General features: G+C 45.3%; 1 protein-coding gene across 1 annotated transcript in view; it reads right to left on the minus strand.

Annotated features, from left to right (window-relative positions):
• ARRDC4 (arrestin domain containing 4) overlaps nucleotides 1–25630 on the minus strand; it is a 112406-nt gene that overhangs the window by 41714 nt on the left and 45062 nt on the right. The window contains exons 2-3 of the mRNA XM_082253183.1: nucleotides 23896–23959; nucleotides 6074–6221 (exon numbers count right to left, since the gene is read on the minus strand). Coding sequence (XP_082109309.1) covers nucleotides 6074–6221; nucleotides 23896–23959 — 212 coding nt within the window. The remainder of the gene's footprint in view (nucleotides 1–6073; nucleotides 6222–23895; nucleotides 23960–25630) is intronic.

The following is a 25630-nucleotide window of genomic DNA, read 5'->3' on the forward strand; positions in this document are numbered from 1 at the left end:
GGCAACCCCTTTCTGGGGCCATCCGTGATCACAAAAAGTGAATCCGTCTTACGGAACGTTTCCGTAGCCTTCAGGTATACCCTGATTGCCCGAACCACATCCAAGGAATGCAACGCATATTTCCGAGGATGATTGGGCTGAGGACACAAGGAAGGTAGCACAATATCTTCATTCAGATGAAAGTCTGAAACCACCTTAGGAAGAAAGGATGGCTTCGGATGAAGAACTACCTCATCCCTATGAACCACTAGATATGGGGAATGGCATGATAATGCAGCCAGTTCTGACACCCTGCGTGCAGAAGTGATAGCCACCAAGAAGGCCACCTTCTGAGATAATGTAAGCAAGGGAATCTCCCTGATATTTTCAAAGGGAGGTTTCTGCAGAACCGACAAAACCAAATTAAGATCCCAAGGTGGTAAGGGCGCGCGGACTGGCGGAGCCAAGTGCCGCACCCCCTGGATGAAATTCCGCACCAGGCAATGAGTAGCCAAAGGCTTCTGAAAGAAGATTGCTAATGCTGAAACCTGACCCTTGATGGTGCTCAAGGATAGTTTCTGCTCAACCCCCTTTTGCAGAAAAGCCAAGATTCGGGTCACCGAATAGGTACGTGGGGGAAATCCCAAAGATTCACACCACGCAATATAAGTCTTCCATGTGCGATAATAGACTTTGCTGGAAGTCGCTTTCCTTGCTTTAATTAGAGTAGGAATAACTGAAGCTGACAACCCTCTGCCCTTCAGTACCTGGGTCTCAATGGCCAGGCCATTAAAACCAACGACTGTAAAGCACGATGGAAGATCGGTCCTTGAGACCGCAGATCCTCCCTGAGAGGAGGTCTCCAAGGAGCGTTCGCGACTAGCATGTCCAAGTCGGCCTGACCGGCCTGACAAGGCTAGCCTCGAATTTCCAGGATAACTGGATTTCCCTCCATCTCTATCCTGCGGAGAAATCTCAGCAGCAACTTGAGAGGGGGGAAGACGTATAGTAGCTGATACTGCCTTAGTAGGCCGTTCAGCGCGTCTGCTGCATCCACTAGAGGAACGCGGCCGCGCGTTGCCAACCTCCGCGCCTTCCTGTTGAGCCGATATGCCAACAGATCCACCCTGGGATGCTCTGATGAAGACACAGATGGTGAAATCCTTGGTGATCGACCTAAGTCATCACCCTGATATTGTCTGACTGGATCCGAACCAGGCTGCCCTAGAGCTGCTTGGTCCAGGCAATCCGACAAAGTCTGATCGCTCTCTGTTCCCACACATTTATCAGAAACTTGATTCTTATCAGTAGTGATGATTTCTCCTGGTTGAGCATTAGAGACCGAAGTCACCAGGCTAGAGGCTCCTTGGTCTGTTTGCTCAACCGGATCCGATTCCTGTAGGGAACTGAGACTAATCTTTGGAAAAGGTAAAGAAAATGATCTGTTCAGGGAACGGTAACTACCGCTCCCTGTAGCACCTAAATGTTGGAAGGGAAGAATCGCACCGGTAGCAGTGATCGATACTCGATCTTGTGTCCTGATCGTATGATCTCCTGAACCCCTTAGTCCGAGATTCAGGAAGGCTCTAGCTCTGAATGCCGGTGAAGACGTCCCCCCACCCTCAAGCCGGGTGGGGGCGCACCTTCAGGCTGTATTAGCCTTAATTTCAGGTTTGGCTGAGTCGGCCTTTTGTTTATCCAACCAGCGCCTCTTGAACCCTCCTAGAGGGGCTTTGCCTTTCCCACTCGCCCCAGCGGAGCGAACGAATCCTTTATGAGCGGCAAAGAAAGGTCCACGCTTGTTACGAGGTCCTTTAGCTTTAGCAGCCTGCGGCAAAAAAGTGCTCTTGCCCCCAGTGACATCCTTAATGATCTCATCTAGGGTGGCCCCAAATAGGCGATTCCCCTGAAAGGGGAGATTCGCCAAGGCTTTTTTGGAACCTAGATCCGCTGACCAGCATTTTAACCACAGTACACGTCTGAGGATTACCGCTGACATAGATGCATGCCCTAACAAGGGGGTGGCATCCAGGGATGAGTCACAGACGAACTGCAGTCCTTGTATAATTTGTTCCATCAAATCAGATGCTGCCTGGGGGATACCTTTCCCCTTTAGGTCATGGCATACCAATCTTGCCCATTCCGTTAATGTCTGTGAAACTAAACCAATGACAATCACTGGTCTAAAGGCTGACCCTATCAGGGAAAAAATAGTGCGGGACTCCGCTTCCATCTTCCGATTCACCGGATCCTTAAAGGACGGAGCGTCCTCCAACGGGATAACAGTGGCTTTATTCAGTCTGGAAATAGGTGGGTCCACCACTGGTGGTACCGTCCATTTCTTAATGAGGGATTCCTCAAACGGATAGCGTCTAGCAATGCGCTTGGAAACAGCAAAGTTACGTTTTGAATGATCCCATTCCTCTTTAATCTTATTACCAAAACATTTGGGTAAGGGAAAAACCTTCGCCGTCTTGGTAGGTTTACTAGTACCAAAGGGAATTTCCATCTCAGTTGCCTCTGCCGGTAAAACCTCAAGTCTTAAGGTTTCCCGGACCGCAACAACTAGTGCGTCCACCAATGCTTCTTCTTGTGCTATGGCGGAGGCAGGAACGTCCTCCTCACTGTCTGAGGGAACTTTACCTGAGACAACAGCCCCTGCAGAGGGACCTGCAGCTGCAATGACCATCTCAGAATCTGAATCTGAAGTATCAGATGACATAGGGGTAGGCGGGGGTCGTTTTCTTGACCCCCGTCCCTGACAGGCCGTCTCCACCCGAGACACCAAAGACTCCAAAACTGCTGTGAATGCATCCATACTCTGTGAACTGGAGGGTCCTGCGGCCACCTCAAGGGAAACAGGTGTGGCAGGGTCCATGATTATTCCAGACACTTGCCGGAAAAAATTAATTTGACAAAAAAATAAAAACTTTTTTTTTTTTCTTTAGACCCCCAACGCCACAGCGCCCCTCAGTGTTACCTGCTTAGGGACCCCTACAGAGCGAGAGAGAGAGAGAGACCCCAAGGCTCACCACTTGATGCTCAGAAGTTTCAATACAACCTGTTCCAGCACTGTCTATTACAGACAGGAAGTCTTTGGCTGGCTTTCCCGGGTAAAAGGAGGCGGCTTCGTCCCTTTGCACGCCTTCCGGCACCTCCCCTTAGCTCCTCGAGGTGTTTGGTCACCTCAAACATGGCCGCCCCCATGCTGGAGACACGAGGCTACGCCGGGTAAAAGGAGGCGGCTCCGCCCCTTTACACGTCTTCCGGCGCCTCCCCATAGCTCCTCGAGGTGTTTGGTCACCTCAAACATGGCCGCCCCCATGCTGGAGACACGAGGCTACGCCAATATGGCGGCCTCGTGCGCTCTGTAAGACAATGGCGGCGGCCTGTATCGGATAGCGGCGCTAGCAACGGCCTGCGGGATGTCTATGTTCGGCCTGGCGGCCTGCGGGAGTATCTCGGCCCCACAACCTTCACCCTGAATGGTGATAAGCCTGGCCGGCGGTACCGGACCCTGGCGGGCCGCATGCAGTCCGTGGGCCGTCGGGAGGCAGCCCTCTGTCCTTCCGAAGTGACCCTTTGCTGGAGGAATGGCGATCTGGACTGCAGTGACTCAGACACCTCCCCATTAGGCATCGGCCTGTGTACCTCTGACAGGTAGGATACCTTTTACTTCAATAGTAATGCCCCTTATAGTACTGCCACTGACTTCAGTCACCCTTACAGTTTTGCAATGACCTAGATCGTCAGCTCCCAATCCAAGCCTCCTGGTTTTTGTTCACAAAAAAATCACACTCAAATTGGGGGATCTGTGACTGTTATAGGATAGAGGGGAGACCCATCCTACCATTCCAGAGAGGGGCCCGCGTCCACCACAAACCCGACAGGGGGGGAGGGGGAACATACTACTCACCATACCGGAACCAGGCGGGCGCCCACTCCTGACAGAACCCCTCTCCACCGGGGTGGGGGGCTGTCGACCAATACGGACGCCGTGACTCTGTTGGTCATTGGCGTTCAGGCGAGACGTTTAACTCGCAGGGTCAGTCCCCGTCCAGTGGGACTATGTCGCGGCCGACCCAGCGCGGAGCTATGGCCTGCACGCGCTCGTAGGCTGAACTGGGGTGACCACTGGATCTCAACATCCAGCCCGTCGCCCAGTTACAGCTTGCTTGCTTGAAGATCTCACAGGAACACTGGAGAAAAAAAGCTGTCTAAAAAAAGTCTTTCTAAGAAAAAAATTCCTGCCAGGACCGAAGATCCTAGCAAGGCATCTAGGTCCTTACTCCTAACTAGACAGAAAAAAACTGATTTGCTGTAGCAGAGAGAGAGAGGATATACCCTCTGGGACTGCCCCTAAGGTGTGGCCAGAATGTTTTCTTTCCTGTCTAGTCCTACTCCTGTAGAGGGCAGTATAACCCGAGTTGTTATTAATCAACGAGGACTACGTCTGTCAATGAGTGACAGAGAAAGTTCAGTTAGTTGGAGGCGTGATAGGCTTCCCTGAAGAGATTATTTTTCAAGAATCGCCTAAATCAGTGGCGGCCCATCCATTGGGAGCGCAGGGGCGCCGCCCCCCTATCCATGCGTACGGCCCCCTAATCTACATGCAGGACTCCGGATGCATGGATTCCAATAGGGGATTTTTATTTTTTCTTTGGAGCACGTGATTAGAGCCAGAGGCTCTAATAGGCTTCAAAAAAGGGTGGGCTTGGGGCGCAGAGCACCCTAAGCCCACCCAGTTGTGTGACAATAGTGAATGAATATTCGCTATTGTCCCACAGACTCTCCTCCCAGCCAATCAGAAAGAGGGTTGTGAGACCCCCTTCCCGATTGGCCAAAAGGAGAAGCGATCTTACTGGCCAGTGGCCAAGAAGAGGCAGAAGACACACGGCTGGAGGAGAAGCAAAGCGGCTCAGCCATCCAGCACTCCCCGGCTTGGACAGGAGGTAGACCGTTGGGGGGGAACGTGTCACCTGCTGACTGACCCACCGACTGACCAGGGGGAGGGTGCGCATTGGTTTGCCGCCCCCTCCCCCCCCCCCCCGATCTTACTGGCCAATGGCCAAGAAGAGGCAGAAGCCATCCAGCACTCCGGCAAAGTGGCTCAGCCATCCAGCACTCCACGGCTTGGACAGGAGGTGAGGAGGTAGACCGTTGGCGGGGGGGGGGGGGGGACGGGGGACATGTTGTCTGCTGACTGACCGACCGACCAGGGGGAGGGGGGGAGTGCGCATTGGTTTGACACCCCTCCCCCAATTAAAGTGCACCAGCCGCCACTGGCCTAAATATAAGATATCAATTTAATCTTAGACTTTTGGGACTTTGGGAAGTTCTGCAAGAATCCTCCATACACTTCCTAATCCCACAAAAAAAAAAAAAACGCAGACCACATCTAACGTCAGATTGGCTTTGTTTAAAATCATCTTCAATTGCCGGAGTATTTTCTTGTGATGATATCATTCATATTTAAATACCGCACCATTAGGCTCCTGTATAGCTGTCATGAAAGTGCAAGGTATAATTGTATATTATTTTGATAAAATGGGCGCAGATAAAAGAATAAAGCTCATTAGCTCCACATCTCGGCACCGTGTTGTTACTCATGCTCTGATCCTCCCTGCCATACTATGTATTTGCAGTCATTACAGAGTTCAATGCTTTAATGTGATCCAATTTGCCATTAGGGCATGATGGCTGAAAGGATTCCGCCGACAGCTGCATACACTTACTTAGTGGTAGAAAATGGCATGAGAAATGGAAGGATACGTGACATATAATGGTCTGCATTAGATAGCAGACCTTCAATGATTAATAATAAGTCTCCCCTAATTGTCTTGTGCAGCTGTCATTATTCACGTTCAGAACAGCGAGCCTCACAAATGCAGCCCGGGCCCTAAATGGGGACTGCGTGATGTAGAGCTAATAAAACAAATTGGCGCACCTGCATACATTAGGGGAGCAGATACCAAACGCAGACCGCGAGAACGACTTATTATTGGACGGTAAACAGAAAGTAAATGAAAGGTGTCACTTTTTCTTTTTCTTTCTTTTTTTAGAAAAACCTTCTGATTGTTAATATAGTTCTTACCAGTAGAGATGGCGAATTGACGTCAAGCCGGCTGGTGACGCGGAGCTCCTGGTCGACGGTTAGATCGGGCACCGAGGGTCTTTCTAAAACCGCGGAGAGTTGGTATTGAACTTTTCCGTATCTTCCAGTGAAGGTTGTAACCAGATTGCTACATAAAACAAAAACAAAGAATAATATTCGTTTGAAGACCAGGACTTTTCTGGCACTTTGTTTACAAGTTTAAATCAGTATTTTTTTGCTAGAAAATTACTTATAACCCCAAAATATTATACTTTTTTTTTTTTTTTAAGCAGAGACCCTAGGGAATAAAATGGCGATCGTTGCAATTTTTTGTATCATGTGGTATTTGCGCAGCAGTTTTTTTTTTAAAACACAATTTTCTGGGAAAAAATAGCCTTTAATTAAGTATTTTTTTTGCTAGAAAATTACTTATAACCCCAAAATATTATACATTTTTTTTTTTTTAAGCAGAGGCCCTACGGAATAAAATGGCGATCGTTGCAATTTTTTGTGTCATGAGGTATTTGCGCAGCAGTTTTTTTCAACACAATTTTCTGGGAAAAAACAGCCTTTAATTATTTTTTTGCTAGAAAATTACTTATAACCCCAAAATATTATACATTTCTTTTTTTTTTCAAGCAGAGACCCTAGGGAATAAAATGGCGATCGTTGCAATTTTTTGTATCATGCGGTATTTGCGCAGCAGTTTTTTTTGTTTAAACACAATTTTCTGGGAAAAAATACCCTTTAATTAAGTATTTTTTTGCTAGAAAATTACTTATAACCCCAAAATATTATACATTTTTTATTTTTTTTTTTTTAAAGCAGAGACCCTACGGAATAAAATGGCGATCGTTGCAATTTTTGTGTCATGAGGTATTTGCGCAGCAGCTTTTTTTAACATAATTTTCTGGGGAAAAACAGCCTTTAATTATTTTTTTTGCTAGAAAATTACTTATAACCCCAAAATATTATACATTTTTTTTTTTTTTTTTTTAAACAGAGACCCTAGGGCAGGGGTGGCAAACTCAATTTAATCAAGGGCCAAATCAGCAATATGATTTGGAGGGGTTTTCCTCTGGGAAGACGGACTAGATGGTCCTCTGTTCTTTCTTTTTCTATCAATATAACTATCTTTGTTTCTACCTCTTTTCCATCTTGTGTTTTGCTGGTCCACATATGCTTTCAATATGGCCCTGTTACCATCGAAGGCTATACATTCTAAACCTTCCCCTCCCCCAACATTTTTCCTTTTTTTGGGGGGGTTTTCAAGTTACCCCTCTCTCTCCCTTTCATCTCAAGGGTATATGTTAATGAATATACATTATACTCTATTGAGAAATACACACTCTCTCGGAGTGGGTTAAATATGAAATAATAATGAAATGTTTTTGATGTATTGTATAATGATAAAAAATATAACTGATTAAGAGAATTGTATGATTGCATTGTGCGATTTATGTCCTCCCTGGAAATTATGGGGAGGCTCTCTGTTTCTCAAGGGAAATAACCCTTCCCCTTTTTTTTTTTTTCCTCCTCCCCCTCTTTTGGAATCCTGTTATCCTCAGGCTTCCAATTCTGGCTACCTCTTTCTGCAATTTTTCTAACCTTTTTTCCTCCTCCTCTCTTTTCCCCTTTCCCCTCCTTCTTTCTCCATTTTTCTTCCCTCCACTGGGTGGACCCACGAGCAGAGTGGGATCGCTATATCCTGATCCCTATGGGGTGATCACCCACAAGTGAGAGCCCGGCACGGGTGAGACATCTCCAAGGGTGTCCTCAACTTCGGTTGTGGCCCCTGAATATCTGGAGAAAGAAGCGTTTTTCGGAATGGTAAATTTCTGGAGACACATGTTTCCGGAGATTCCAGGTCTGAACCCCTGGTAATTTCCAGGGGTCCAACGCCACTACCCGTGCCGGGGCTATATCTGATAATGATTGTCCCATTTCCCCAAATGGTGCCTTTTAAAGTTTTCTCTAATTAGTGGAACCTGTATAATAATTGGATCCTATGTGGGATATAACTATTGATCTATATCTCTATATCTTTATAATTTCCTCTTTAACTCAATCAGGTTTCACATTTGTGATAAACTTATCCTTTTGCTCATCTTGCTGCGCCTACGGACCGCCGGGATCTTGGGCGGACATACAATAATGTCCAATACCAAGTAAGGGCGGAAGTAGTCACCAGCGTTAGCTTCATACAACGCTCCGCAACTTGGGCATCTAGAACGGAAGTGATGTCATCCACAAAAACCCGCAGGATATCCCGCGGTAGAAACAGACGGAAATGACGACATCACAATATGCAGATCTCGCGATGTTTACCGCGAAATCACGGGCCCCTCTTGGGTTATTTAAGGACACGCCGAGAGTCAGTCCGGAGAGTTATCTCTCTCCGAAGTCACTTCAGGACTGGTGTTCCTCGAAGCCTTTTACACGATAGTAAGTACCTTTCTAAGGACCTATACTGTTACATTTATACCCGATCCTAGCTAAGGAGGTTCTTTTTCTCCTCCCTCCTGTTTATTAGGATACACGTGGTGGACGCCATTGCGGCTCTATCAAGTCACCATAGAATTGGATTTTGTCAGCCCTGGTGGATAGCGTGACTCCATGGTTTACTGCAGAGGCGTAACTAGAACCTTCAGGGCCCTGATGCAAGAAACCATGAAGGGCCCCCCAGACCCCTGGCCGGGGGCCCTTCCCTTCAAGCCCAGGGCTCTTCCCACTAATCCTGGGGCTCTTTACACTCGTTGCATGGCCTTTTATTACGGTCCTGCAGCAGGATCCTTTCACAAGTTCTGCAGTGGGCCCCCTTCCTGCAATCTTGGGGCCTCCCCACAGTGGTGCAAAGCCAGGGCCCGGTCGCAAGTGTGACCTTTGCGATCCTTTAAGTTCACCCACTGGTTTGCTACCGGGCCCCCTGGAGCATGGGGCCCGGTAGCGATTGCAACCCCTGCAACCCCTGTAGTTACGCCCCTGGTTTACTGCCTTCCCTACATTTAATGGTATTTTCTTCTACCTTACTGGAGACATTTATTGCTTATTCCAGTTTATATCTCTGTATACATTGATATAGATGTATGTATTTTTTTTACATTCATCTTAGGCAAGTAATGGTGTATTTCTCACCAAGGATTTTGGAATATATTTTTATATATATCCCGAGGGACTGTATATGCATTGAACTGATTGAGACACCATAAATGATTCACCGCCACTGAGGTAAGGTACCCCAAATGAAATATGTCCGCCATTTTTCATATGAAGGTCATTAATATTTATGCATGGCTCAGTTTTCCTTTTTCTTTTCCTAAATAGGATCTATCAAACTATGGAGATACTTATATTATAGGATAACCAATTGGAACTTTCCAGGAACATTATCCTTTTTTATCTCAGGGAAAAACTTTTTACCCCTTTTTTCACATCTTCATACATTCACTTGTGATAAATCATCGAACCAGGTGAATTGTTTGGAATACTTTTTTGTATAGGGCAGTTTTGCACTCTACATCTATGGTTTTCTGATCATTTACTATTGTTTCTAGGTTAAGACCAACAATACACACACCTGACTCTAGCTCTCACCTTGTGGTAATTGAACATATCCCTATTGGGACAGGGTTGCTGGGCTCCCATTTCCTGAAGGTACGTGACCTCCCAATTAGTGGTATTCCAACTGGAAGTTCTTCTTCTCTCCCCCCCTTTTTTTTTTTTTTTGGCTATCTTGAGAACACATGGTCACAACTGCAAGATTATTCATATATTTGTGAACTGTATATATTGAATTATGCCCCTCTTTTGGGACTTATTTTGTATGTGGTTACTTTTTCAGGAATATATGCAGATTCCCTGAGGAAGATTCATGTATTATACTACATTTTGAAACGCGTCGGATTCTGCTGTAACCTGTGACTGTATTGTATAAGAATGTCCGTTCATACTGTCCAACATATGTTCTTTTTGTTTTGATGGTTTTTCAAATATTTCACTTCCTCTAAAATAAAAGACACGTTTTATTCATAATTTTTGTTATGAGAGTCAAATATAGTTACCTGTAAAGTCCCAATCATTCCCAAAGGGGGTTTTTTGTCACTAATCAGCAATATGATTGCCCTCTAAAGGGCCAGTTGTATCTGTAAGACTAGATGTTCAGAGCATCCCATACCCTTACATAAGACGTTAGGAGCCTCACCACCATCAAAAGTTGAGTCCCCCACCCTCCCTTACATTACAGTACACCACCCTTACCTTGTGCTGCTGCTGGGAAGAAGGTGGAGGCAGAAAGCACAGGGTCTGAAGAAGGGCTGGAGCTCTCCTACTGCTGCAGGAGAGATGCGAGGGCCACATGAAATAGCCTGGAGGGCCGGATTCGGCCAGCGGGCCTTGTGTTTGACACATGTGCCTTAGGGAATGAAATGGCTACCCTTGCAATTTTTTATGTGATGCGGTATTTGTGCAGCAGTTTTTTTTTTAAACACAATTTTCTGGGAAAAAATAGCCTTTAATTAAGTAATTTTTTGCTAGAAAATTACTTATAACCCCAAATATATATATATATATATATATATATATATATATATATATATATATATTTATTTATTTATTTAAGCAGAGAATAAAATGGTGATTGTTGCAATTTTTTGTGTCATGCAATTTTCTGGGAAAAAATAGTCTTTAACCACTTTGCCGCTGCTCACTGGAGCTCTACTGCGGCAAAGTGGTTCGTTATCGTCTGGCGACGTAGACCTATGTCGCCAGACACTCCCCCTTCTCGGCGGCGCACGCGCGCTGCCGGAGGCGCGCTCCCGCTGTATTCAGTCACAGCGGGAGTCGGGCCAGGGGAGGAGAGGGTGGTGATCACCACCGCTCTTCCCCGATCGTCAGGGAATCGAGTCTGGAGATCCGCCCGCTTGTGTAAACAAAGCAGGCGGATCTCCTAAGTGACAGGCAGGGTCAGATTGCAGGGTTCAGCATAGCTGAACCTGCGATCTGTCCCTGTGTCACTCAGTCACCTCCCCCCACACATGTCAGTAAGCACCAGGCATACATTAACCCCTCCCTCTCCAATAAAATTAACCCCTTCCCTGCCAGTGTCATTTTTACAGTAACAGTGCATATGTATAGCACTGATTACTGCAGTAATGTCACTGGTAACCCCAAAAGTGTCAAAAATGTCAGTCAAGGGTCCGATCTGTCTGCCGCTATGTCGCAGTCCCGCAAAAAAAAAAAAAAATCGCAGATCGCCGCCATTACTCGTTAAAAAAAAAAAAAATACCAAAAACGACAGAAATCTTTCCCTTTTGCGCAAACCAATCAAAATACGCTTATTGCGAATTTTTTTTTTACCAAAAATATGTAGCAGAAAACAAATTGGCCTAAAATGATAAAAAATTTAGATTTTTACATTTTTTTTTTGGGGGGGGGGGGGGGGGGGGATTTCATATAAAATTGTCGCTCTTTTTTTGTTTATAGCGCAAAAAGTAAAAATCGCACAGGTGATCAAATACCACCAAAAGAAAGCTCTGTTTGTGGGAAAAAAAAGGATGTCAATTTCGTTTGGGGACGGATTTGCACAACCGCGCAATTGTCAGTTAAAGTCGCACAGCGCCTAAATCGCAAAAAGTGGCTGAGACGTAAGACAGCAAAATCCTCCGGTGGTAAAGTGGTTAATCAAGTTAAAAAAAAAAAAAAAAAAAAAAAGATACAATATACAGTGCATCCGGAAAGTATTCACAGCGCTTCACTTTTTCCACATTTTGTTATGTTACAGCCTTATTCCAAAATTGATTAAATTCATTATTTTCCTCAAAATTCTATAAACAATACCCCATAATGACAATGTGAAAAAAGTTTGTTTGAAATCTTTGCAAATTTATTAAAAATACAAAATGAAATACATTCCATAAACATAAGTATCACAGCCTTTGCCTAATACTTTGGTGAAGCACCTTTGGCACCAATTACAGCCTCAAGCAGCGGCGGCTTCTCCGGCGTGGCGGAGACTGGCAGTGGCGACTCCTGACCTCTCCTCTCTCTGTGCTAGGCGGGAATGAAGGTGATCGTGACGCCGGGGCGGTGCACCGCCCCCACGCGTCAGGCCACCAGGTCCATGTCCTCCTGTGATTGGTCCAGGCTGGAGTCTGGACCAATCACAGACCGGACATCAGTAAAGTGGGGAGTGTCGGGGCGCATTGCTCTGCGCCCCGATGACCCCCAGAAGAGCGCCAACGGCGCCTCTGTTTGCAGCACGTGGGGTCAAAAACCCCACCCCCCCCCCATACCCAGCTCTAAGTCCGGCGCCCCTAGTGGGCAAAAATTGACAATTTTTTTAATCTTTTTTTTTCTTGGGGGGGGGGGGGGGGGTCGGCCGCCACTGGCCTCAAGTATTTTTTATATATTTTCCTAGCGTGCCTTTCCAAATTATGTCCAATCAAGTGTATTTACCACAGGTGGACTCTAATCAAGTTGTAGAAACTTGTAGAGTGTCATTGCAAAGGCTGTGAATACTTATGTACATGGGATTTTTTATTTTTAATACATTTACAAAGATTTCAAACAAATTTCTTTCACATTGTCATAATGGGGTATTGTTTGTAGAATTTTAAGGAAAATAATGAATTTATCCATTTTGGAATAAGGCTGTAACATAACAAAATTTTTAAAAAAGTGAAGTGCTGTAAATACTTTCCGGATGCACTGTATACCCCAATTGTTTTGTAAAATATGAAAGATTATGTTATGCCGAGTAAATAGATACCTAACATGGTAAAATTGCGCACGCGCTTGGAATGGTGACAAACTCCATAGACAAATCTTTAAAATGTTTTACAGGTTACCAGTTTAGAGTTACAGAGGAGTTCTAATGCTAGAATTATTGCTCTCGCTCTAACGTTCGCGGTTATACCTCCAGCGTGTGGTGCAAACACCGTTTACATATGTGTGCGTGACTAACATATGCGTTCCCTTCTGCTCGTGAGCACAGAGGGATGGGGGTGCTGTAATTTTTGTTTTCCTATTTATTGTATTTTTACACTGTCTCTTGAATTTTTTTATTTATTACTTTTATTCCTGTTACACATGTAAACATCCTTTGTAATAGAAATAAGGATGACAGGTTCTCCTTATGTAGAGTTCTGGGGTCAAAAAAAACCCAAATCTCTTCTTTACCTTTAACCACTTGCCAACCGCCCACCGTAATATTACTGCGGCAGGGCGGCTCGGCTGCGTCCAGTCACGTAGTTTCGGCAGCACACACGCGAGCCGCCGGAGCCGCACTCCCGCTGTGTTTAGACACAGCAAGAGCCGGGCCGCGGCGATTGTGGCTGTCCTCCCGCGATCGTCCGGGGAACCGAGAGAAGACCCGCCTGCTTATATAAACAAAGCAGGCGGGTCTTCTGTCAGACAGGCAGGGAAAGATCAGCAGTTTCGGCTAAGCTAAAACTTCGATCTCTCTGTGCCTGTCACAGAACCCCTCCCCCACACGCACAGTCAGTAAACATATTAGGCTTACATTTAACCCCTTTGATCACCCCCAGTATTAACTCCTTCCCTGCCAGTGTCATTTATACAGTAACAGTGCATAATATTTAGCACCGATTACTGTATTAGTGTCACTGGTCCCCAAAAGAGTAAAAAATGTCAGTTAAGGGGCCTGATCTGTCCGCCACAATGTCGCAGCCCCGATAAAAATCGCAGATCACCGCCATTACTAATAAAAAAAAAATAAAAAAAAAGTCCAAAAATCTATCCTGTAGTTTGTAAATGCTATAACTTTTGCGCAAACCAATTAAAATATGCTTTTTGGGATTTTTTTTACCAAAAATATGTAGCAGAAAACAAATTGGCCTAAAATGATAAAAAATTTAGATTTTTAAATTTTTTTTGGGGGGGGGGGGGAATTTCATATAAAATTGTCGCTCTTTTTTTGTTTATAGCGCAAAAAGTAAAAATTGCACAGGTGATCAAATACCACCAAAAGAAAGCTCTGTTTGTGGGAAAAAAAGGATGTCAATTTCGTTTGGGGACGGATTTGCACAACCGCGCAATTGTCAGTTAAAGTCGCACAGCGCCTAAATCGCAAAAAGTGGCTGAGACGTAAGACAGCAAAATCCTCCGGTGGTAAAGTGGTTAATCAAGTTAAAAAAAAAAAGATACAATATACAGTGCATCCGGAAAGTATTCACAGCGCTTCACTTTTTCCACATTTTGTTATGTTACAGCCTTATTCCAAAATGGATTAAATTCATTATTTTCCTCAAAATTCTATAAACAATCCCCCATAATGACAATGTGAAAAAAGTTTGTTTGAAATCTTTGCAAATTTATTAAAAATACAAAATGAAATACATTCCATAAACATAAGTATCACAGCCTTTGCCTAATACTTTGGTGAAGCACCTTTGGCACCAATTACAGCCTCAAGCAGCGGCGGCTTCTCCGGCGTGGCGGAGACTGGCAGTGGCGACTCCTGACCTCTCCTCTCTCTGTGCTAGGCGGGAATGAAGGTGATCGTGACGCCGGGGCGGTGCACCGCCCCCACGCGTCAGGCCACCAGGTCCATGTCCTCCTGTGATTGGTCCAGGCTGGAGTCTGGACCAATCACAGACCGGACATCAGTAAAGTGGGGAGTGTCGGGGCGCATTGCTCTGCGCCCCGATGACCCCCAGAAGAGCGCCAATCGGCGCCTCTGTTTGCAGCACGTGGGGTCAAAAACCCCACCCCCCCCATACCCAGCTCTAAGTCCGGCGCCCCTAGTGGGCAAAAATTGACAATTTTTTTTTTAATCTTTTTTTTTCTTGGGGGGGGGGGGTCGGCCGCCACTGGCCTCAAGTATTTTTTATATATTTTCCTAGCGTGCTTTTCCAAATTATGTCCAATCAAGTGTATTTACCACAGGTGGACTCTAATCAAGTTGTAGAAACTTGTAGAGTGTCATTGCAAAGGCTGTGAATACTTATGTACATGGGATTTTTTATTTTTAATACATTTACAAAGATTTCAAACAAATTTCTTTCACATTGTCATAATGGGGTATTGTTTGTAGAATTTTAAGGAAAATAATGAATTTATCCATTTTGGAATAAGGCTGTAACATAACAAAATTTTTAAAAAAGTGAAGTGCTGTAAATACTTTCCGGATGCACTGTATACCCCAATTGTTTTGTAAAATATGAAAGATTATGTTATGCCGAGTAAATAGATACCTAACATGGTAAAATTGCGCACGCGCTTGGGATGGTGACAAACTCCATAGACAAATCTTTAAAATGTTTTACAGGTTACCAGTTTAGAGTTACAGAGGAGTTCTAATGCTAGAATTATTGCTCTCGCTCTAACATTCGCGGTTATACCTCCAGCGTGTGGTGCAAACACCGTTTACATATGTGTGCGTGACTAACATATGCGTTCCCTTCTGCTCGTGAGCACAGAGGGATGGGGGTGCTGTAATTTTTGTTTTCCTATTTATTGTATTTTTACACTGTCTCTTGAATTTTTTTATTTATTACTTTTATTCCTGTTACAGGTAATGTAAACATCCTTTGTAATAGAAATAAGGATGACAGGTTCTCCTTATGTAGAGTTCTGGGGTCAAAAAAAACCCAAATCTCTTCTTTACCTTTAACCACTTGCCAACCGCCCACCGTAATATTACTGCGGCAGGGCGGCTCGGCTGCGTCCAGTCACGTAGTTTCGGCAGCACACACGCGAGCCGCCGGAGCCGCACTCCCGCTGTGTTTAGACACAGCAAGAGCCGGGCCGCGGCGATTGTGGCTGTCCTCCCGCGATCGTCCGGGGAACCGAGAGAAGACCCGCCTGCTTATATAAACAAAGCAGGCGGGTCTTCTGTCAGACAGGCAGGGAAAGATCAGCAGTTTCGGCTAAGCTAAAACTTCGATCTCTCTGTGCCTGTCACAGAACCCCTCCCCCACACGCACAGTCAGTAAACATATTAGGCTTACATTTAACCCCTTTGATCACCCCCAGTATTAACTCCTTCCCTGCCAGTGTCATTTATACAGTAACAGTGCATAATATTTAGCACCGATTACTGTATTAGTGTCACTGGTCCCCAAAAGAGTAAAAAATGTCAGTTAAGGGGCCTGATCTGTCCGCCACAATGTCGCAGCCCCGATAAAAATCGCAGATCACCGCCATTACTAATAAAAAAAAAATTAAAAAAAAGTCCAAAAATCTATCCTGTAGTTTGTAAATGCTATAACTTTTGCGCAAACCAATTAAAATATGCTTTTTGGGATTTTTTTTTACCAAAAATATGTAGCAGAATACAAATTGGCCTAAACTAATAAAAAAAATCTAATTTTTTTTTTAAAAAATTATTTGGAATGTTAAATAGCAGAAAGTAAAAAAATATGTCTTTTTTTTTTTTTTTTTACAATTGTCACTCTTTTTTTGTTTATAGCGCAAAATCTAAAATCCGCAGAGGTGATTAAATACCACCAAAAGAAAGCACTATTCGTGGGGAAAAAAAGGACATAAGATGTATTTGAGTACAGCGTCGTACGACCGCACAATTTTCCGTTAAAGTAACGCAGTGCCGAATCGCAAAAATGGCATGGTCATTAAGGGGGTAAAACCTTCCGGGGCTGAAGTGGTTAAAAGCGAAAGATCAAAAAAAAAGAAAAATAATAATAATTGATCTGTAGCACTGCCCCCTAGAGGATTGCTGGATATAACGCTTTAGGATTCCCCTGGGTTACCTGCAGCAACTGTTTGCAGAAACGTATCACTTTAAGTTCTTGGCTCAGTCAAAGATCAGTCCAGTGGTTGTTGTTATTGTGGCTTTTTTAGAACTGGGATGGGAGAAGGGATGAGTGGGATACTCCAACTGTTAACTATTCACAATGCTGAGGACATCTAACTTGAGAGTGCGGCAAGGCCGCTGCTTCATCCTGCCACTTGAATGAAGATGAGATAAGCGTTGCTATGATACTTTCTTCAGGGTACTCCCCTAGTACCCCCTTTTCTATCTGTGCTAGCTTACACCCGTCTACTGACTCTACACTCTGGAGTGGTCCCCTTCCTAGGCAGACCCCTGGGCAAGTTCCTCTGTACTCATGGACACTGTTTTTCCAGATTCACTATCGCCCCAACTCCTGCAGTCAGCTTCTCCTGGACCTCTGGGTTCAGCCTCACATGCACTGGCTTACCAGGCCGACTGCCTGTGACCCATCACCACCTGTTGCAGAAGAGGAGGCAGCTGCCACCCTCCTTCTGGGACCTGGCTTCCCGCCCAAAGACCCCTGCTTCATGTGCCCATAGCTTCTTATACCCTGTCCCATAATGCACCACTTGTCTGTGCCAACCCACTGGGACAGTTACAAAACCCTGTGTATTATTGGCCAGGTTTCCACCAGCATCCAACGTGCCTCCCTTTTAAAGCTGCTGGGGACACTCCCTGAGACCAAATGAATACACACTGGGAACACTAAGCAGGCCTAACTATCAATCTTGCTCCCTGATAAGCAGAGAGCATAATAGTTCTGCCTGTTGCTCTGCTGATAAGCAGACAGAGCCAAAAACTACTCTGCCTACCTAGCACCTAACTAGGAGGGTGCTACAGATCTTTTGCTTTAAAAAGAAAAAAAAAATAGTTTAATTCCACCCTGGTCCTTCAAGGCCATAGAGGCAATCTGGTCTCTGGTAGGCTCTGTGACCAGCCAGCTGCAGCACCGGATCATTTCTTAGGTGAACTAATGGAAATGGTAAGCCTGAGAAACACTGGCAGGAGGGGGTGACGTATCCTCCCGGCACTAAGTAAAACGATCCAGCGGCTATTGAGCTGCTCGGACTGCTTTTATAAGAAAGCTAGCTGCTCGCTAAAAAAAAAAATACCGGGTTATGGCTGAGAGCTTCAGCCATAACCCCAGTAAACCACTTGCAGACCGCACTGTATATATATATATGTATTGCGGTCGGCAAGTAGATATTAACCTAATTCCATGGTAAAACAGTGTATCATGATCAAAACGTACACTGCTCAAAAAATTTAAAGGAACACTTTTTAATCAGAGTATAGCATAAATTCAATTAAACTCCTGGGATATTGATCTGGTCAGTGAAGTAGCAAAGGGGGGTTATTAATCAGTTTCAGCTGCTTTAGTGTTAATGAAATTAACAACAGGTGCACTAAATGGACAACAAATGAGACAACCTTTAAAACAGAATGGTTTTACAGGTGGAGGCCACTGACATTTTTTTCCCTACTACTCTTTTCGGACTGTTTTTCCCCTGTTTTGCATTTGGCTAGGGTCAGTGTTTACTACTGGTAGCATGAGGCGATACCTGGACCCTATGGAGGTGCAGTCCAACTCCTCCAGGATGGCACATCAATACATGCCAATGCCAAAGGGTTTGCTGTGCCTCCCAGCACAGTCTCAAGTTACTCTAGGAGAGCTGGACAGGGCTGTAGAAGGTCCTTAACCCATCAGGACTGGTATCTGCTCCTTTGTGCAAGGATAAACAGGATGAGCGCTGCCAGAGCCCTACAAAATGACCTCCAGCAGGCCACTGGTGTGAATGTCTCTGACCCAACAATCAGAAACAGACTTCATGAGGGTGGCCTGATGGCAGACATCGTCTAGTGTGCCCTGTGCTCACTGCCCAGCACTGTGGAGCCTTGATTGACATTTGCAATTGAACACCAGATTTGGCAGGTCTGCCACTGGCCCCCTGTGTTTTTCACAGATGAGAGGAGGTTCACCCTGAGCACATGTGACAGACGTGAAAGGGTACACGTTACAGAACATTATGCTGCCTGTAACATCATTCACCATGACCGGTTTGGTTTGGTGGTGGGTCAGTGTTGGTCTGGGGAGACATATCCATGGAGGGACGCATAGACCTCTACAGGCTAGATAAATGGCACCCGGACTCTGGCAAGGGTATGCAGCCAGTTCCTGGAAAATGAAGGAATTTATACCATTGAATGGCCCCCATAATCGCCTGACCTAAATGCAATAGAACACCTCTGGGACATTATGTTTCGGTCCATCGGACACCGCCAGGTTGCACCTCAGTCTGTTCAGGAGCTCAGTGATACCCTGGTCCAGATCTGGCAGGAAATACCCCAGGACACCATCAGTCCTCTCATTAGGAGCATGCCCCGACATTGTCAGGCATGCATAGAAGCACGTGGGGGGCCATACAAACTACTAAGGACCATTTTTGAGTTGCTGCAATGAAATTTCAGCAAAATGGACTAGCCTGCTGCATCATTTTGCATTCACTTTGATTTCCGGGGGTATCTTTGAATTTAACCCATTTTTAGGTTGATAATTTTAATTTAAAATCAAACAATGTAGCATCCTTTCCTTCCTAACACATTACCCAGTCCATACCAGTATGGATATCCAGCATGATACTTTTCCCCATTGAGATCTGATGTGTTTTCAAAGAGTTCCTTTAATTTTTTTGAGCAGTTGTAAAATCCTATAATAACTTCCACGTTCTATTTCAGCTATTTCTGACCTCTTCCTGTTAGTCTAAACCAGAGTTTTCCAACCTTTTTTCAGTCAAGGCACCCTTTAGAATCACGCATAATCCCAGGACACACCAGTCTGACGGCTTGTTCGCATAAGGAGGTGCATCCAGTTGCGAGCGCTTTTTTGTGTGTTTCCATGTGTTGTGTATTTTTAATAGGCTGTTCTATGCTCATGAAACACACAAAAAAGGTGCTGGCATGATTTTTAAATTGCATCCCCCATATGCATGTTACTGGGGTACTATGCGTTTTTAGTGGGCGCAAATGTACATGCAATTGGTGGATGTATGGGGGTGCTCTTAAGAAATAATGGCACCCCCAAACCTACAAAAGGCAGCGTATGTTTGTGTGGGGCAGAAAAGCGCAATATTTCCTATGCATTCCCGCACTGTGCAAAAAGCCGTAAAATGTAGCTTGGAAGACAGAGTTAAGTGGGACCCATGGGACAGGAGCAGCCTGGAGAGGAGATATGGGAAGATAATCAAGCCCTTTGCAGTTATAACATAAAGGGTTACTCTGTGTAAAAAGAGCAGGGAGAAAGCTCACCCTACACCTCCTCCTCTACGCGGATATCTGTACTCTTGCCGGCAAAACTGAAAGCCGTCAAGCTGCCCGACATGCCCTTGACGTCACCCAGTTTTGCCGGCAAGAGTACAGGTAACAGCGTAGAGGAGGTAGGATGTGAGCTCTCTCCCACCTTTCTGTACACAGATGTTAAAAGAGTGACCCTTTATTGATATGACTGTAATGGCTATATGTCATTTTGCTGCGGCACATCAGGGTGCCACAGCACCTCAGTTGAAAAACCCTGCATTAAACCAACTTGCAGTTTGTAAACTTACTCTGTGAAGATTCCCACACATTTCCTTCCTTGAATTCTGTGACATGTAGTCACTATGCCCCATGAGTAGGCACTGCTGTGTCACACATTTCACAGAGCCTGCCTTCTGATATACAGAGGTTCTGGGAGGAGGAGTTATGGGAGGTGACTGCATGCAGTCAGCAAGGTACTATGGGATATGTATAAGTAGCACCCTCCTAGTTAGGCTAAAGGACATCTTTCAAATTTACTTTGGCTCTTCTGTGGCCAGTGGAGCAGTGGCTGATTACTTTAGCTTGCTCAGTGTTTAACAGGCTGCTGGTCTGATTATTTCCCCCTGCATTCTAGAGGGTTCTGGAATTGCAGTGGGAGGAAAGGCAGAAAGGCGGTCTGAATAGTTATGGGGGATACAGCCAATCCCTGGGAAGGTGCGCCAAGTAGGTGGCTGGAGAGCCTACCTGGAGCAGGAGTTGAGTTGGTCCTAGGTGCCATCTTGCAGGAGAAGCCCCAGCCTACCTCTAAGGGCAGTGGGCTGCAATGCTGCTTTAGGGACATCAAGGTCCTAGCTACAGCATAGACGGGGAGGCCCTATTCAAAGCCTGGACTGGAATTTTAGGTTTAGAGGGTAACCAAAGCTGACCCACTGAGGTCATGGCTGAGATTTTGCCATTATGTCTGTTGCAGAAATGTCATCAATGTTCTCAATATAGGTGGAGACTGCTGCATGTTGGGATGGAAGGGTCATCATCTTTCAAATATTAAATTTCAAATATTAAAATAGAAATATCACCAAAGGTTTTTGGCCATACTTCTCTTCTGAATCATACTTGCTCTCCTATGGCCCAGAGTAGGCTTATAGTGACCTACTGCCTGCTTTCAGCTGACGCCACACAGTTGCTCCAGACTCTGGAAGGTTCCCGACCATATTGCTGGGATCCATCTGGCTGACTGATTGACAGCTGCGAGGCTGAGAGCAGAAACCAGCTGTGCCCATCCTATCCACAGCCTGGCACTTCATTGAGCACTGGAGGCTGAGAGCGATGACTGACAGTCACTGCTCTTGACTCGGATAACTGAGTGATCAGTGACCACGTGGGACAGCTGCAGCATAGAGAGGAGTACAGATGTATGTTTTTTTTTTTTACTCCCATACTTCTCCTTTATTAGAATCAGGGAAACAACTCAACTCTACCCACCAACATCCCATTTAGACTTGTAAGAAAATGCTGGTGCACTGATTCAGGCGCCAGTTAGTCAGAAAACGTGCAATCATCCAAGGTAGGCAGCAACCTGGTGGATCTTAGACAAAATATGAAGCTTTATTGATTAAATACCATGTACAGAGTCCACATTACGCGTTTCAGCCTAAATGGCTGTTTAGCCTGAAAGGCGTAAGCAGGGCTCTGTACATGGTTTTTAACCCTATGCATTGATAAACTTTCATATTGCATTCAAGATCCTGTTGAGTGCTGACTCCCTTGGATGACTTCTCCTTTCTGAACCCAGAAGATAGTTGTCTGTGTCAGCCCAATCAGCTCTGGTATACCTCACAACTGCGGCACAGTGGTGTAGTGGTTAGCACTTTCACCTAGCAGCAAGAGGGTCGCTGGTTCAAATCCCATCCACGACACCACCTGCCTGGAGTTTGCATGTTCTCCCTTTGCCTGCGTGGGTTTCCTCCGGGCACTCCGGTTTCCTCCCACACTCCAAAGACATGCTGGTAGGTTAATTGGATCCTGTATAAAAAAAAAAAAAAAATGGCCCTACTGTGTATGTATGTGAGTTAGGGACCTTAGATTGTAAGCTCCTGAAGGCAGGGACTGATGTGAATGTGCAATGTATATGTAAAGCGCTATGTAAATTGACAGCGCTATATAAGTATCTGAAATAATAATAATAATAACTGCGCTTAAACAAATAGGTGGGGAAGCCCATGACATAACTGATCTAATATGGCCACATGGTCAGTGTCATTGACCTAACATGGTTATTTGGCCATATTAGGTCCAGGACATTGACTATGTGGCCTTATTAGGGCAATGATATCAGTATAAGTATTTCCACCCAGAAATTGTGGAGCCCCATACTGCCTGCCTGACAAGGAGCCCCCTTACCCTTGAGTGGGGATGAGCAAACAGTTTGGTTCCAAATCTAGGTTTTGCCTGAACTTTGGCTGTTTAGGTGTTTGAACAAACATACATACTGTTGCTTATTCAGCCCCCTGTTTAGGGAAGCTGAAAAGGGCCAGCACTAGCATAAAGGTAGCTTAGGCTGCTGCCTTAGGGCGCCAGGGTAGGGGGGAGTGGTAAAATCCAAACCCCCAGCCACGCAGGTCCTTCCAACCTGCTTTGCAGTCCCACATTTACTACACTGCATCCCCGGGCGGCCCCTCTCTCCTGCCCCATGAAGCAGAGACCCCCCAGCTAGAGTCCTGGGACCCCTGGAATCAATAGTACCAGTGTGGGGTGGCTGGAGCAGGGGGGTTGCCTAGTAGAACCAGCGTGGGGTGTGGCTGAAGCGGTTGGGGGGGGGCTAGTGGGGTGGAGGGCTACAGCAGTAGAGCACCAGTATGGAGTGGGGGGGCTGTCTAGGATAATGGTGCTGGGGGGGTGATAGACTAGCAAGACCAGCGCGGGTGGCTGGAGGATGGGGGGGGGGGTGGACTAGCAGTACCAGGGTGGGGTGAGTGGAGGGTGAGGGAGGGAGGCCAAAATGCACCTTTGCCTATGTATACCAGAATGCTTGCACCGGTTCTAAAGCTGAACAGCATAAATGGAAGCAGAATTTATACCGCTTCTAGATATGACAGCGTCCCGCTCTCAACGGTTCCTAAGGAAGCAATCCAGCCTGCCTTGGCAAACTGATATTGAAGAAGTGGCCCAGAGCTTTCGTTTATCGAGAGCCGTGGCATGGAGGATGTGATGGCTGCATTTGTTTTCTTTTGAGGCTTTATTTCTTCTATTTTCATCTGGTGATCCAGCCAGCAAGTCTGTTTTTTTTTTTTTTTTTTTAAAAAAAGCTCTCTTGCAGGAGTATCAGTTAAGGGAATGAGGAAAAACCATGCAACACTGGCAGGGGTGCTCACAATGATCAGCTTTTAATTATTCAAGCAAAACCTTTATCCCAAAAGGGAAAATAAATGTTTGCTGTAACTGATTATAAAGTATTATCTGGAGTTTGGCTACAATATGTTAGTGTATCTAAACATGCTAGTCCATCTAACAATCCCCTCCCGCCAGACTGACAATGCTGCTGCCTGCTGTGCCCCCTCTTCTCCTTCACCCAGAGTGAGGGCACTCTAATAGAGGAGGCGTGTTACTAGCCAGGTGAAAATAAAGGGAAAAAAATCTAAAAAAAAAAAAAAGCAAAAAAAAAAAAACAAATGCAGCCATCCCATCTAATGATTGGTAAGCTGCAATATATCACAGTTTTGGAATTAATGTCCCTTTAAATATTAAAAACACATATTTTTGCAAGAAAAAAAAAACTTACCCAGCAGGTAGTTGAAAATTAAATGGAAGTTGGTGTTTCCCTGATGATAATATGTGTCTTTCACCTTCAGAAAAAAAAATGAAAAAAAAGGAGAAAATATCTTAGTAATTGTTATCTTAGCTATTGATCATTTACTAAATCTACAAACAAATTTTAGTCTAAGGGGTCTAATAATAAAACATTCATTGCAGTAATATCACCTGAACAAAATGCCACCGTAATTTTTATAAAAGATTCATGCCGGTATCATCAACTCCACCAAGTGGACAAAATGTGGCATTGTTTTCTGAGATACCCCAAAAGAGAAATGGATGTTCAGGTTCTAAATTGCTACATGGAAGTTTTGTAGGACCTGAACACCCGCATTTCCATTGCAGAATACCGGACAGGGCAGGGAGGGAAGTTGCTGTATTATTTTTTAATGGAGCAGTAAGTTATGCTCACTGTGCTGCAACCCCTTTGTAATATATATATATATATATATACACACACACAGTATCTCACAAAAGTCAGTACACCCCAATATTTGATGATATCTTTTCATGTGATAACACTGAAGAAACGACACTTTGAAATATATCTTTTCATGACACATGAAAAGATATAATAAAATATTTTTAAAAAATGTGAGGGATGTACTTATTTTGTGAGATACTGTGTGTATATATATACATACACACACACACACACACAGTAATATATATATATATATATATATATATATATATATATATATATACACACATACATACATATATACACATACAGGGCTCAATATTTCAAATCATGAGCTACTAGCCAGGCCTTAAGAGTTTCTTGTTGCCCCACCCAAACCCTACCCTGCTCCGCCCCTAAACACGCCCTCGTAAAATATCTCATAAAATTACACTGTTAAATGTTTCATTCAGAAGTTACAAAAAAAATATTAACAACAACAACTTTAGAGTGACCACTGCGTGCTCCCTTTCAATGCAGAGTGCCCACAGCGTGCCCCCTTTCAATGCAGAGTGCCCACAGCGTGCCCCCTTTCAATGCAGAGTGCACACAGCATGCCCCCTTTCAATGCAGAGTGCCCACAGCATGCCCCTTTCAAAGCCGAGTGCCCACAGCGTGCCCCCTTTCAATGCAGAGTGCCCACATCATTCCCCTTTCAAAGCAGAGTGCCCACAGCGTGCCCCCTTTCAATGCAGAGTGCCCACAGCGTGCCCCCTTTCAAAGCAGAGTGCCCACAGCGTGCCCCCTTTCAATGCAGAGTGCCCACAGCGTGCCCCCTTTCAATGTAGAGTGCCCACAGCGTGTCCCCTTTCAATGCAAATTGCCCACAGTGTGCCCCCTTAAATGCAGAGTGCCCACAGCATGCCCCCTTTCAATGTAGAGTGCCCACAGCGTGCCCCCTTTCAATGCAGAGTGACCACAGCGTGCCCCCTTTCAATGCAGAGTGCCCACAGCGTGCCCCCTTCAATGCAGAGTGCCCACAGCGTGCCCCCTTTCAATGCAGAGTGACCACAGCATGCCCCCTTTCAATGCAGAGTGCCCACAGCATGCCCCCTTTCAATGCAGAGTGCCCACAGCGTGCCCCCTTTCAATGCAGAGTGCCCACAGCATGCCCCTTTCAAAGCAGAGTGCCCACAGCGTGCCCCCTTTCAATGCAGAGTGCCCACATCATTTCCCTTTCAAAGCAGATTTCCCACAGCGTGCCCCCTTTCAATGCAGAGTGCCCACAGCGTGCCCCCTT

This window comes from Pelophylax lessonae (genome assembly GCF_965119305.1).
Source record: "Pelophylax lessonae genome assembly, chromosome: 4".
NCBI lineage: Eukaryota > Metazoa > Chordata > Amphibia > Anura > Ranidae > Pelophylax > Pelophylax lessonae.